Genomic DNA, 12,974 nt, shown 5'->3' with positions numbered 1-12,974 from the left:
AATAGATTTCCAGCAAACTTGGCAAAATTGTAGGGACTGTTTGTTTGATGTGCCTTTGCAAGGCCTCAAGATATGTGCACGTGTGGATTTTGTCTAATTAAGGTTAAAAAAAAAATATATATCTGTAATCGTGCTCCGGCACGCTTACGTTACGGGTTTTGTTTGCGCTGCAGAGCCGATATGTCACGGTTATGCGCCGCGTCATGAGGCGTCTCACGTGGCTACGTGATACGTCACGTAATAAAGAATATATTTTACAGCTATAGATATTAGCTTTTAAAAAACCAATGAAATTCACTGAAAAAACCATAGGTTATAGACTATATATAGTTAGGAATTTGCATTTACAAAACCTTGAAAATTCACTGAAAAAACCATAGGTTAGAGACCATATATAGTTAGCTGGACATTTTATTGACATAAAACCAATGAAATTCCATATATAGTTAGTTGCACTAACTATATATCGCGCACCCGCAATCCACTGCTGATGATGTCACATATTACATCATTCATGACATGGTCAGTGACATCACTGATGACATCACTGATGACATCTCAAATGACATCACTGATGACATCACTGATGACATCTCAAATGACATCACTGATGACATCATGACACACCAATACCAGTTACTACATATGCACTCACTGATTCCTACGTCTACACACACATTCACTCATTCACCCATACAATCACTTATACATACAGTCACTCATTATTACAACACTATCATATGCACTCATACACCTATGCAGACACTCACACACTGCCACTCATCCATGGAGTTACTCACACACCTAGTCAGTCCTGTAAAGAATCAATCACACTTCCATTTCCTCATCTATACAGTTAAACACAGAACACCATACTTCAGTGACATCACTGATGACATCACTGATGACATCTCAAATGACATCACTGATGACATCTCAAATGACATCACTGATGACATCATGACACACCAATACCAGTTACTACATACACACTCACTGATTCCTACGTCTACACACACATTCACTCATTCACCCATACAATCACTCATACATACAGTCACTCATTATTACAACACTATCATATGCACTCATACGCCTAGTCAGTCCTGTGAAGAATCAATCACACTTCGATTTCCTCATCTATACAGTTAAACACAGAACACCATACTTTTCACACATATACTAACACATACTTACTCTCTTATACAATCACTGATACAAGTACACATTGATATGCACAGAGTCACACACCTCCCAGCCAGCCACACACACACTCAGTCTTCCATACATCCACTCATTCTTCAATATGTAAAACATATTTAAACTTTACAAAAACACACAGACACTAGATGATGTCATCAGTGATGTCATTTGAGATGTCATCAGTGATGTCATCAGTGATGTCATTTGAGATGTCATCAGTGATGTCATCAGTGATGTCATTTGAGATGTTATCAGTGATGTCATCAGTGATGTCACTGACCATGTCATGAATGATGTAATATGTGACATCATCAGCAGTGGATTGCGGGTGCGCGATATATAGTTAGTGCAACTAACTATATATGGAATTTCATTGGTTTTATGTCAATAAAATGTCCAGCTAACTATATATGGTCTCTAACCTATGGTTTTTTCAGTGAATTTTCAAGGTTTTGTAAATGCAAATTCCTAACTATATATAGTCTATAACCTATGGTTTTTTCAGTGAATATATATATATATATATGAACAACAACGTCTCCGGTCTTGAAAGAGGCCGTCTCACAGGGCGGTCCGTGGTCAGGGCACCGGCAGCCCTGTACAATATTGCCCACAGTACTCCCTTGGTCAGGATGAATTCTCACGGACACCTCGAATGGGTTTGCAGGTAATTTATTCACACAACAGACTGCACAGCAACGCGTTTCGAGCGTGACTAAGACGAAAGTCGAAACGCGTTGCTGTGCAGTCTGTTGTGTGAATAAATTACCTGCAAACCCATTCGAGGTGTCCGTGAGAATTCTTCCTGACCAAGGGAGTACTGTGGGCAATATATATATATATATATATGTGCTTCCCATCCTCCTCCAAAGCCCTCCCTGCTATCCCAATCCACTCATCTTATTCGACTGTAAAGCAGGTTTTTATTTTTTTTATTTGTTTGCAAATATATATTTTATTTTCAGTTTCTTAAAATATAACCTTGCCACATTCTCAGTTCCTTCTATTTCAATGCGAAATGATATCAGGCTGCTTTTTTTTAATAATGTTTCATGTTGCAGATAAAATGCATGCCCACACCAAATGAGAAGCCGTTACCAACATGAGTGACCTGAACATCTCCAGTTTTAGAGCTTTGTGAATGTCCCTTAATGCTGAGGTAATGCATTTAAAGGCCATTCAAGTACGATGCTCACGAAAACAGTTCCGCTGACTCGTTTTTGCTCAAATGAGCAGCTAACGTTCAAGGATATTTAAAAAAATAATAAAATTGCTACAGTATAGTTTAAAAATATTTAGGGCAAAGTTAGTTTATTTTCTTACCTTCCTCACTTATTAAGGAAAATATTTTCATTTTTTAAAGCACAGGCCGCGATTTTAAATACTTTGGCATCCACTTCTGTTATTATTTTTGGAAAAGTAGAACGGGGCAGCTTTTAAAAATCCATTATCACTCTTAGGTCCAAAGTAGGTGAGCAAATGGTAAGTGGCGGTTTAAGTATGTGATTCACAAAACGGGATTTTACGTTAGTAAATTTATTTACTTCCTTGTAAATATGCACTCCTAGGGAACAATTTCAAGAAAGGGTTAATTTACTTCAATGAAAAGGGGGCGGGGTCAAGGGATGCATTGGAATGTTCGTGAACACACTCGACTATGTGAGTTTGTGAATACTCACAAATCTTTCCATTATCCATGTTCATTCTGGGTAAGGTAAACAATTTGCACCTGTACCGATAAGATGAGCTTGATATACAAATGGCACATTATTTGACTATTTCCATGTTGTTTCAATTTGAAAAAGATTATCATTTTAAACATATTCAAACAGGGACATTTCAGAGGTACGAGAATAAGAAGTAAATAAACAATAGCAAAAACCTTACTTTTATTTTAAACAAAGTATTAAAAAAAATATGGTTGGACAACAGGATTTCCAATGATAATAATATTATCATAAAGAATATGAAGCTGCTTGTTGTTGTTGAGCCCATTCCAGGGTCCATTATTTTCTTTCCCTCTGGCTTCTTCAAGGCCCAAGAGAAGAGAGGACCGAAATTTACCCACAAGGTATACTTTGACATAAAGTTTGGTATGAAGCAGATGGGTGAATTGTATTTGGTCTTTCTGGAAAGACCTGCCCAAAGACAGTTGAGAATTTTTTCATCTTGGCAACTGGGGAGAAAGGTTTCGGGTACAAGAGCAGCACATTTCTTTGTGTGATGAAGGACTTCATGATTCAGGGGGAAGACTTTACCTGAAGAGATGGGATAGGATGAAAAAGTATCTAACTATTGAACGGGCAATCTCATATTCTTATTTAGCAGATCAGGTAGCGGTACAATTTAAACAACATAAGGCAGAGAGTTACGAATTAAATGAAAAAAACGGGAGGATTTTAGCTCAAAGGGTTAGACAAAAAGCCATACAAAATGAAATAATTAGAATTAAGGATTTAGCTGGAGTGTTTCAAGAATCCAAGGAAGGGATTTTGAATGCTTTTAGTGACTTCTATAAAACACTATATAATAAACAAGAGACCGAGGTCGACACAGACAGAATCTCACTCGATTATCTGAGGGGAATTGAGAATGTGCCGATTTCTGAGGAGGATGCAATGTTTCTTGGCTCCCCAATTACATAGGAGGAGATTGAGCTAGCTATTCTTAGATAGCATCGGGGAAGGCCATGGGGCCAGATCAAATCCCCCTCGAGTTCTATTGAACCTTTAGGAATATTCTAAAACCTGAGCTACTTAAGATCTTTGATCAAGCATTCCGGGGATCTCCACCCGCATCGTGGTCTCTGGCTACAATTATAGTGTTTAAAAAAAAGGGAAATGATCCTAATGAACTTGGGTCGTATCGTCCTATTTCTCTTATTACAGCAGACAGCAAAAAAAATTCTAAATTATTAGCAAATAGAATATTTAACATAATGCCTAAGTTGGTTTCTAAGACCCAACGTGGATTCATTAAAAAAAGAGACACCACTGATCATGTTAGGCGTATCATTACCCTATTTGATTGGGCATGGGCTACGGGATCCCCAGTCGGAGCTATTCTGCTGGACACGGAAAAAGCATTTGACAGAGTTGACTGGGGTTCTTATGGTCTGTCCTAATCTGGAAAAGGTTCCCCGGTGAGTATATCTTGGCCATTCAGGCGGTATATCATGATCCAAAGGCAGACATTGGTATAGGGACTGAAACATCTTGCTCATTTGCGATCACCAGGGGGACAAGGCAGGGTTGTCCCTGCTCCCCCCTGCTGTTCGCCCTTTACATTGAACCATATTTGAATAAGATTACAAAAGAAATAGGAATCCCTCCGGTGACCATACATCAGATTGATTATAAAGTCCTTGCGTACGCTGACGATGTCGCGGTTGTTACTCCCGATGTAGGCGTATCTATGCCTAAAATTATAGAACTTGCCCAAGAATTTGGTGAGCTATCAGGCTACAAACTTAACATTTCTAAAACTCAGATAATCCATTCTTCTACTGCTAGACCTGACGGAATAGCTCTTGCACCTACTGCTGTGTACCTTGGTGTGATAATCTCTCCTATAGTCGATGACATAGTAAGGCTTAACACAGACCCTCTATTAACGTCTACAAATAGGACCTTGGAACGGCTAAACAATTTGCATTTATCTTTAATTGGGTGTACTAACGTAATTAAAATGATTATATTACCAAAATTTCTTTATTTATTCCGCACCATTCCTCTTCTCTTTTCTTCTTTTTTTTAAATAAATTGTATCATAGCATTTCCAGGTTCTTATGGGGTTATAGGAGAGCTAGGCGAGCACTCAAAGGGTGTATTCTTCCAAAATTGAGGGGCGGTCTAGGAGTCCCTAGTTTTCGCCTATACTACTGGGCAGTCATGTTAAAGCAAATGGGTATTTTAATGTTCCCAGATTATAGTCTAGATAATGCCCTGACTCCATCAATTTATGAAATGCTGCTTGGAGCTGAAGCCAGGCAATGGTTGTTTAAGATAATAGAACCTAGCTACCACAAAAAAACTAAATTCAAAATTATGATTACCGCATTTCAGACCTGGAGACAAATCAACAGAAGGTTTCATCTTCTGCCAAAATTTAATTACTATACTCCCTTCTTACAGAATCCTATGCTACCCGAGTTATTTAATGACCTTGTTATGCACAGATGGTTTGGCCTAAAAATAAAAACATTTGGTTTACTGTATCACGATGGGCAATTTGCTTCATATTCTCAATTACAAAATAAATTTGGTTTAGATAGAGCGGATTTTTTTAAATACTTGCAGATCCGTAGTTTTTTAATTATGAAGAACTTAATTATGTCAGAGTGTATGAGTAAAATAGATTTGTTGGAATGTTGTTTGCAGGGAAATAAGATCGGTATAATATACCAAAAGTGTTTAGAGAAGATGGAGGATAATTTAGACATTTACGCAATAAAATGGCAAACAATTTTTGGCTTGGAAACTGTAGACATAGTTAGATCTCTTGAAGTCTGTAGCAAAGTCATTTTCAATGATTCATTCAAAAGTCAACATTATATGTCGCTGTTTGATTTGTATTATACACCATTTCAAACATCAAAATGGAAAACTCAGAAAGGTGTGAACTGTAGTCGTTGTGGCTACAATGCGGCCGACTTGTGTCATATGCTTTTTCATTGCCCTAAATTGACCTTATTTCTAATTCAGGTACAAGATTTCTTAAGAACTATCCTAGATGTAGATATTGTATTAACACCTGAACTTGTTACAATTGGAATACAAACTGATAAAATTAGCGATAGAACAACTGCTGAAGAAGGGTTTATATTTATCGCCATGTCAACTTATCGCAATTGTATAACTTCTCGTTGGTTGGATGTTGAACCACCCGTATTTTATCAATGACAATCAAAATTGCTATATATTTATCAGTTAGAAAGGGCTGTATACAAATTTAAAGGTCTGAGAAGAAAGATGATAGGTCAAAAAATATGGCTACCTATTACGAACTGGTTATGACAATGACAATGTTTATTTTTTCTGCTGTACTCTTTGTTTCTCTGATTTTTTGATTCTCCATGTGCTTGGCTAACTGTCTTATGTTAATTGTAAATAATGTATACTTATTTTTTGCTCTGTCTTTTGGTATAAATTGTTTTTTTCTTTTTCTCCACTGCCAATAAAATCTTTAAAAAAAAAAAGATGAAAAAGTATCTATGGTGAACGATTTCCTGATAAGAGCTTGAAGCTGAATCACTAAGGACCTGGATGGGCCATCATGGCCAATGCTGGCAATGATACAAATGCGTCACAGTTCTTCATAACCACTGTGAAGACGTCATGGGTGGATGGGCAACCTGCCATATGTGGAAAATTCACATAGCGAATAGACATTGTGAAGAAGAACAAGACAATCCAGACAGATGGATGAGACAAGCCACTGAAAGTTGTTGCTGCTAAAGACTGTGCTGTGATTGTGGTGGAGAAGCCCTTCGCAATTGATCTACCATAAGCAGGGCTTGATGGTTAAAAATTAATACTTTTCTAATGACTGGTTTCGTAGCTTGACCAGCAACTGTAAAACTTCTCCTGCCTGAAAAACCAAGGGTTACTTTGGCATTTGACTTCGAAAGAAGGCTGTCCTGGAAGGATTTATGAAGGATAGGTGCTTCCAGGTTTTTGATGATGACATCTCTTCTAAACCTATCCTCCTTAGGTGTGGAGTCCCACAGGGCTCATCTTTGAGCCCAACCATTTTTAATGTCTGTATGTCTCCACTGGCAGATATCATTGCCCCCTTTGGGATTCATATAGTGACATATGCCGATGACATTCAGTTAGTTGTATCCCTGACCCAGGCCGACCATTTGTCCACCGATCTTCATGCGTACCTGGAAGAAGTTACCAAGTGGATGAGCCTATCTCACTTAAAACTTAACGGTGATAAAACATAGCTCATGCTGCTTGGCAACCAACTAAATTTCAAATCTAACACCATGTGGCCAGCTTGAATGGACCCGGCACCTAGCCCTAAAACTGAGATAAAAAGCTTGGATGTCTAGTTGGACCAAGATCTTACATTTAAAGTCCAAGTCAGGAAGACTGCTGCCTCATGCTATGGCATGTTAAGAATGATTTGCAAAGTGCTGCCTCTCCTACCGGACCAAGCAAAAAAAACACTTGCCCAGGCACTTATCATCTCCAGGTTGGATTATGGTAATGCCCTGTACCTGGGCGCCCCAAAGGCAGTCACCAGAAAATTGTAGATGATACAAAACTCTGCTGCAAGACTGCTTATAGGAACCCACAGCCGCTGCTCAGCAAAACCTGCACCAGGTTCCCTCCATTGGTTACCGGTGCAGGAGAGAATTAACTTTAAGGCCCTTTGTGTTGCCCACAAGGCACTAGGAGGGAGTGGACCTCCTATTACTAAATCTATGATTCCCCCTTACAAGGCCAATAGAAGTCTCTGCTCTGATGTGCTGTACCTAGCAGCGGTACCTAGGATAAAGAAGGCCAGAAGTGGCGGCAGGCGTTTCTCATATAATGCTTCAAAACTATGGAATAGCCTGCCGCTACATCTGCATTCAGAACCCAACCATTTAGCATTTCGGAAACAACTAAAGACGTGGCTCTTTCCGTATAGGTCCTGTCCAACTCTAGTAACCACTGCAGTTCTGGGATGCTCCCGGGTAGCCATGTGCTATATAAAAATCCTTCCATCCCATGAGTAAGGCGACACAGCGCAAACTTATGTGTCACCTTACTCTGCGCCCGGGAGGAATTCCATGGGCATTGCAGTAGGGTTTAGCATAACTAGGAGAAATATGTTTATTTCTCCTTGTTTTTTCCTCTTTCCATGTGTGCTGGATTCTGCAGCACACATAAGAGGAAAATGCCTCTGCATGCAATGGAGGCACCCTTGCACCATGGTGTAAGGGTGCCTACGTTGACGCTAGGCTTCCAAAACGGTGCCAGCGCATGCAAAAAAGACAGGAATGCAACATATTCCTCAAACATGGTGTATTCCTTCCCTTTCACTTTGTCGTGGGGCAGCATAGCAAGGTGCCTTGCTGCGCTGCCCTATGCCAAAGTGCCAAACATGAGGCCCTTAGTCTCATTCTAAGTACGTGCAGGGGAGCCATATCGCTATATAGAATGAGAATGATAACAATTCAATAAAAATGATAAAAATTCAATAAAAAGCCTTAAGACAAACATGCACTAACCAGCCACATGGGGTGAACCTTTGGCTGAACTCTGTTGTTCAGAATTCAAATTGCTATGTCAAGAATTCGTTGGCATAGCCCCAACAAATCTCTTCAGGGCAGGCAGGGCTACTAACTTTGATTCAGTTGTGCAGCCAGGGGGAACGGTCTGCCCCGGGCGGCACATGTTTTGGGGGAGCGGCCTCCCCAGTTATCATCTGCTATCTCTGGGCAGCAACAGCAATCCCCCCACTCCTCAATGCATTGGAAAAAGGAAAAAATACTCAGCAGCAGCCCCCCACTCTTCACTGTGGCCGCCGCAGGATCGGAAAATGCATGGACGCCACGGGCGGCCAGAGGGCTATCTTTGCCACAGCTTTGTTTGCTACGTGACATATGTTTGACATTTTATCACCATCTACTAAGGAAAATACAAGGTATATGTCTACAAAACACAGTAAGCAGATTGTTTATATGTCTGTACATATATACTTTTCGAATGAAAACAATATTCTCAGAGTTTATGCGTACTTTACCTGGCATCTACCATTTGCACAGATATCTATTCCATGTTGCCCGCAAGAAGTTCCATCCATCACTTTTTCTGCTAGACGAACGTGTTGATCTTTTCCAGCAACAGAGCATAATAATGCACAAGGCTTTTCTACATAAAACAATAAGAAAGGAAGTGAGGGGAATAAAACTGCATCAGAAGAGCATATTGAAAAAGACCAATGCAAGAGTAGATAACTGTGTTAATGTAATTTGTAGAAGCGCAATAAAGTAAGAGTGATCACAACAAATTAACTCCTGTCTGGCTATCTATGATTGCTAAACTTTCAAATAAAAATCGGTGGTGATTAGTCACACAATTATAGTAAAACAAACAGACAGTGTCACATAAAATGAACTCTTAACAAGTGCTAATTTAAAACAAGTCGGTCACAAGTTTTGGGGGTCACTGGTGTCTTAAATAGACAAAGAACTGCAACAGCAGGACTTTGCCACCTTTGAAGATGATAAATGACTATTTAGTACTGCAAATGTAAGAGTGTTTGTTGCCACAGCAGAATACAACACAATAACATACCACAGATCAAAGTAATAACAACATAAACATATAGGGGATAAAGCAAAAAAGCCAGAACAGAAAGCAACATAATAACAACAGTACAGGAAAACAGTTGCACAATCCAAGATTGTAGCAAAAAAATAAAGCAATAAAAAAACAAGATGATACACCACAGTGGGAGGCGTAGGGTGTATATCAAAATGTGGGAAATCTGGTCAGGCACTGTGGAATTTGCCATTTCATCCAGTGCTTATTTTTTAGGCAAGTACAGAAACCTTATTTACCGCCATGCACTGATAATTACCACACATATTACATCACTCATGACATGATCTGCCACATCATAGATAACATGACTACACCATCTAAAATGACATCATTAATGACAAGACCGTGCATAGCAGGGGCATGAGGTACAGTTAACTCAGGGTACAAGTTACAGTTACTTGAGATAACTCTAACTGGTGAATGTCAGTAGTTTTATTAGATAAAAGTGGCATCTTTTAACTGACATTTTCACTTAAATATAACTTCCCAACTACCATTGGTAATTTTGTCAGTAAAACAAAGAAAACAAATATATATTCCCGTAGAGGGGGAAATAGGGAACGATCATTGCGCCAACTAGAGTCTCGCATGATCTTAGAGCTAGACAGCAGATACCCCAGAGGGCTCAAAAACACGGTGGGTTTATATAACTTTCTGTAGTTTAAAAATTCATTGATATGAGACCCAATAGAGAATAGAAACGACATATACACAAGAATACCTAAGTCTAGAACAGAGGCAATATCACATAAACAAGAGGGTACAGGTACAATCAAACCCAAGATATGCACCTTTATATGAAATTGTGTGCACTTTAAAATCCTCAGCTGCTAATTCTTTGTTTTTAAACCCACTGTCTTTTATTCATTTACACAATGTAGTAGCATTAGCACTTTATAGTTTGGAAAAGGTGGCTGCCCTATCCAAACAATAACACTAGTTTTGGCACTTTATTAAGCACTTTATACATAAATCGATCCATGCCCCAACATTCCTTAGAGCTCACTTGTAATATCTGCACAAGCTACAATACAGAGGCCATATGACATCTAGAAAATGAGGGACCTCAATACGGTATTAGCATTAAGGCAACCAGAGGAAAAGTACCCTACATGTGCCAGATAGAAAGAAAGTATCAGGAAAAAATGCAGGTTTTGCACAGTTGATGCAGGTGAAAACAGTATCCAATTCTATTAAAATGCAGATATGTCGGAATTTAAAAAGGGTTTTTACATACATTTTTTATCATGAATTGAATGACGTAATATCTATATATATATCTATATATATATATATTCACTGAAAAAACCATAGGTTATAGACCATATATAGTTAGGAATTAGCATTTACAAAACCTTGAAAATTCACTGAAAAAACCATAGGTTATAGACCATATATAGTTAGGAATTAGCATTTAGAAAACCTTATTTTACTCACACAAAACCATTGAAATTCCATATATAGTTAGTTGCACTGACTATATATCGCGCACCCGCAATCCACTGCTGATGATGTCACATATTACATCATTCATGACATGGTCAGTGACATCACTGATGACATCACTGATGACATCTCAAATGACATCACTGATGACACCATCTAGTGTCTGTGTGTTTTTGAAAAGTTTAAATACGTTTTACATATTGAAGAATGACTGGATGTATGGAAGACTGAGTGTGTGTGTGGCTGGCTGGGAGGTGTGTGACTCTGTGCATATCAATGTGTACTTGTATCAGTGATTGTATAAGAGAGTAAGTATGTGTTAGTATATGTGTGAAAAGTATGGTGTTCTGTGTTTAACTATAGATGAGGAAATCGAAGTGTGATTGATTCTTCACAGGACTGACTAGGTGTATGAGTGCATATGATAGTGTTCTAATAATAACTGACTGTATGTATGAGTAATTGTATGGGTGAATGAGTGAATGTGTGTGTAGACGTACGAATCAGTGAGTGCGTATGTAGTAACTGGTATTGGTGTGTCATGATGTCATCAGTGATGTCATTTGAGATGTCATCAGTGATGTCATTTCAGATGTCATTAGTGATGTCATCAGTGATGTCACTGAAGTATGGTGTTCTGTGTTTAACTGTATAGATGAAGAAATGGAAGTGTGATTGATTCTTTACAGGACTGACTTGGTGTGTGAATAACTCCATGGATGAGTGGCAGTGTGTGACTGTCTGCATAGGTGTATGAGTGCATATGATAGTGTTGTAATAATAAGTGACTGTATGTATGAGTTATTGTATGGGTGAATGAGTGAATGTGTGTGTAGACGTAGGAATCAGTGAGTGCGTATGTAGTAACTGGTATTGGTGTGTCATGATGTCATCAGTGATGTCATTTGAGATGTCATCAGTGATGTCATCAGTGATGTCATTTGAGATGTCATCAGTGATGTCATCAGTGATGTCACTGACCATGTCATGAATGATGTAATATGTGACATCATCAGCAGTGGATTGCGGGTGCGCGATATATAGTTAGTGCAACTAACTATATATGGAATTTCAATGGTTTTGTGTGAGTAAAATAAGGTTTTCTAAATGCTAATTCCTAACTATATATGGTCTATAACCTATGGTTTTTTCAGTGAATTTTCAAGGTTTTGTAAATGCTAATTCCTAACTATATATGGTCTATAACCTATGGTTTTTTCAGTGAATTTCATTGGTTTTTTAACAGCTAATATCTGTAGCTGTAAAATGTATTCTTCTTTAAATCCAAAAATATATTTTATATGTTTATGAATAAATTTTTTTTTAAATATTTTTTTTTCTTCGTTCCCGCTTCGCGAATCGGGAAGCTTCCCGTTAGCTGACCTTGATGCCGCAAAATAGACCGCGAGCCGGTAAACGTTTCTTTACCGCAAGTGCCGCGTTAGAAAACAACATCGTGACGCCTCCCGTCCGCATGACGTTTCGCGTTGTCGCGTGATACGTCATATGACGTGCTACGTTAGCGAACTGGTACGCGAAGCGAGTCGCAAAGCGCAGGTTTCTGGAAGCAAACCGGGAGGCCCTGCAAAGCGCTTAACGTAAACACAGCAAGTCATGTGACTTGGTAATAACACTTTTCATTGGTTCATGTCACTTTTGGTTTCCTAATGATGTAAGACTAGGTCATATAATCTAAAATGAACACTTTTGATTGGTTGAGAACTCTTGTTTTTCCCAAATGATGAAAATCCCTCCTTCTTTCCTCACTCTGACTTTCATCATTGTGAGAGAAAGACCCTTTGTGATCACTGAGCAATGGCTTCTTTAGTAGCTTCAGCTGGTGCTTCCCCACCACCTCCACCACATCCAAGGAAGAGTGGACCACCTGCTCAAGTTATAATTCAGCAAGAAGAGGAAGAAGAGGAAGACGAGGAAGAGCAGGAAGAGAGGCAGTTTTTGCCTGAGGAACCCAGGACGTCTCACCGGAAAGAAAACTTCATT

The 12,974-nt window shown here is 38.9% G+C and overlaps 1 protein-coding gene and 1 pseudogene across 1 annotated transcript in view; one reads left to right on the top strand and one right to left on the bottom strand.

Moving 5' to 3' along the window:
* The window catches only part of ADAMTS19 (ADAM metallopeptidase with thrombospondin type 1 motif 19), a 1,315,906-nt gene that overhangs the window by 315,328 nt on the left and 987,604 nt on the right, over positions 1–12,974 (bottom strand). The window contains exon 14 of the mRNA XM_078675613.1: positions 8,944–9,071. Within this exon, the coding sequence (XP_078531739.1) occupies positions 8,944–9,071 (128 nt within the window). The remainder of the gene's footprint in view (positions 1–8,943; positions 9,072–12,974) is intronic.
* LOC144819119 (peptidyl-prolyl cis-trans isomerase B-like) lies at positions 3,170–6,711 on the top strand (annotated as a pseudogene).

This window comes from Lissotriton helveticus, chromosome 2_1 (genome assembly GCF_964261635.1).
Source record: "Lissotriton helveticus chromosome 2_1, aLisHel1.1, whole genome shotgun sequence".
NCBI classification, from domain to species: Eukaryota; Metazoa; Chordata; class Amphibia; order Caudata; family Salamandridae; genus Lissotriton; species Lissotriton helveticus.
Note: the sequence above shows the minus strand (reverse complement) of the source record. Positions and strands in the feature narration are given on the sequence as shown.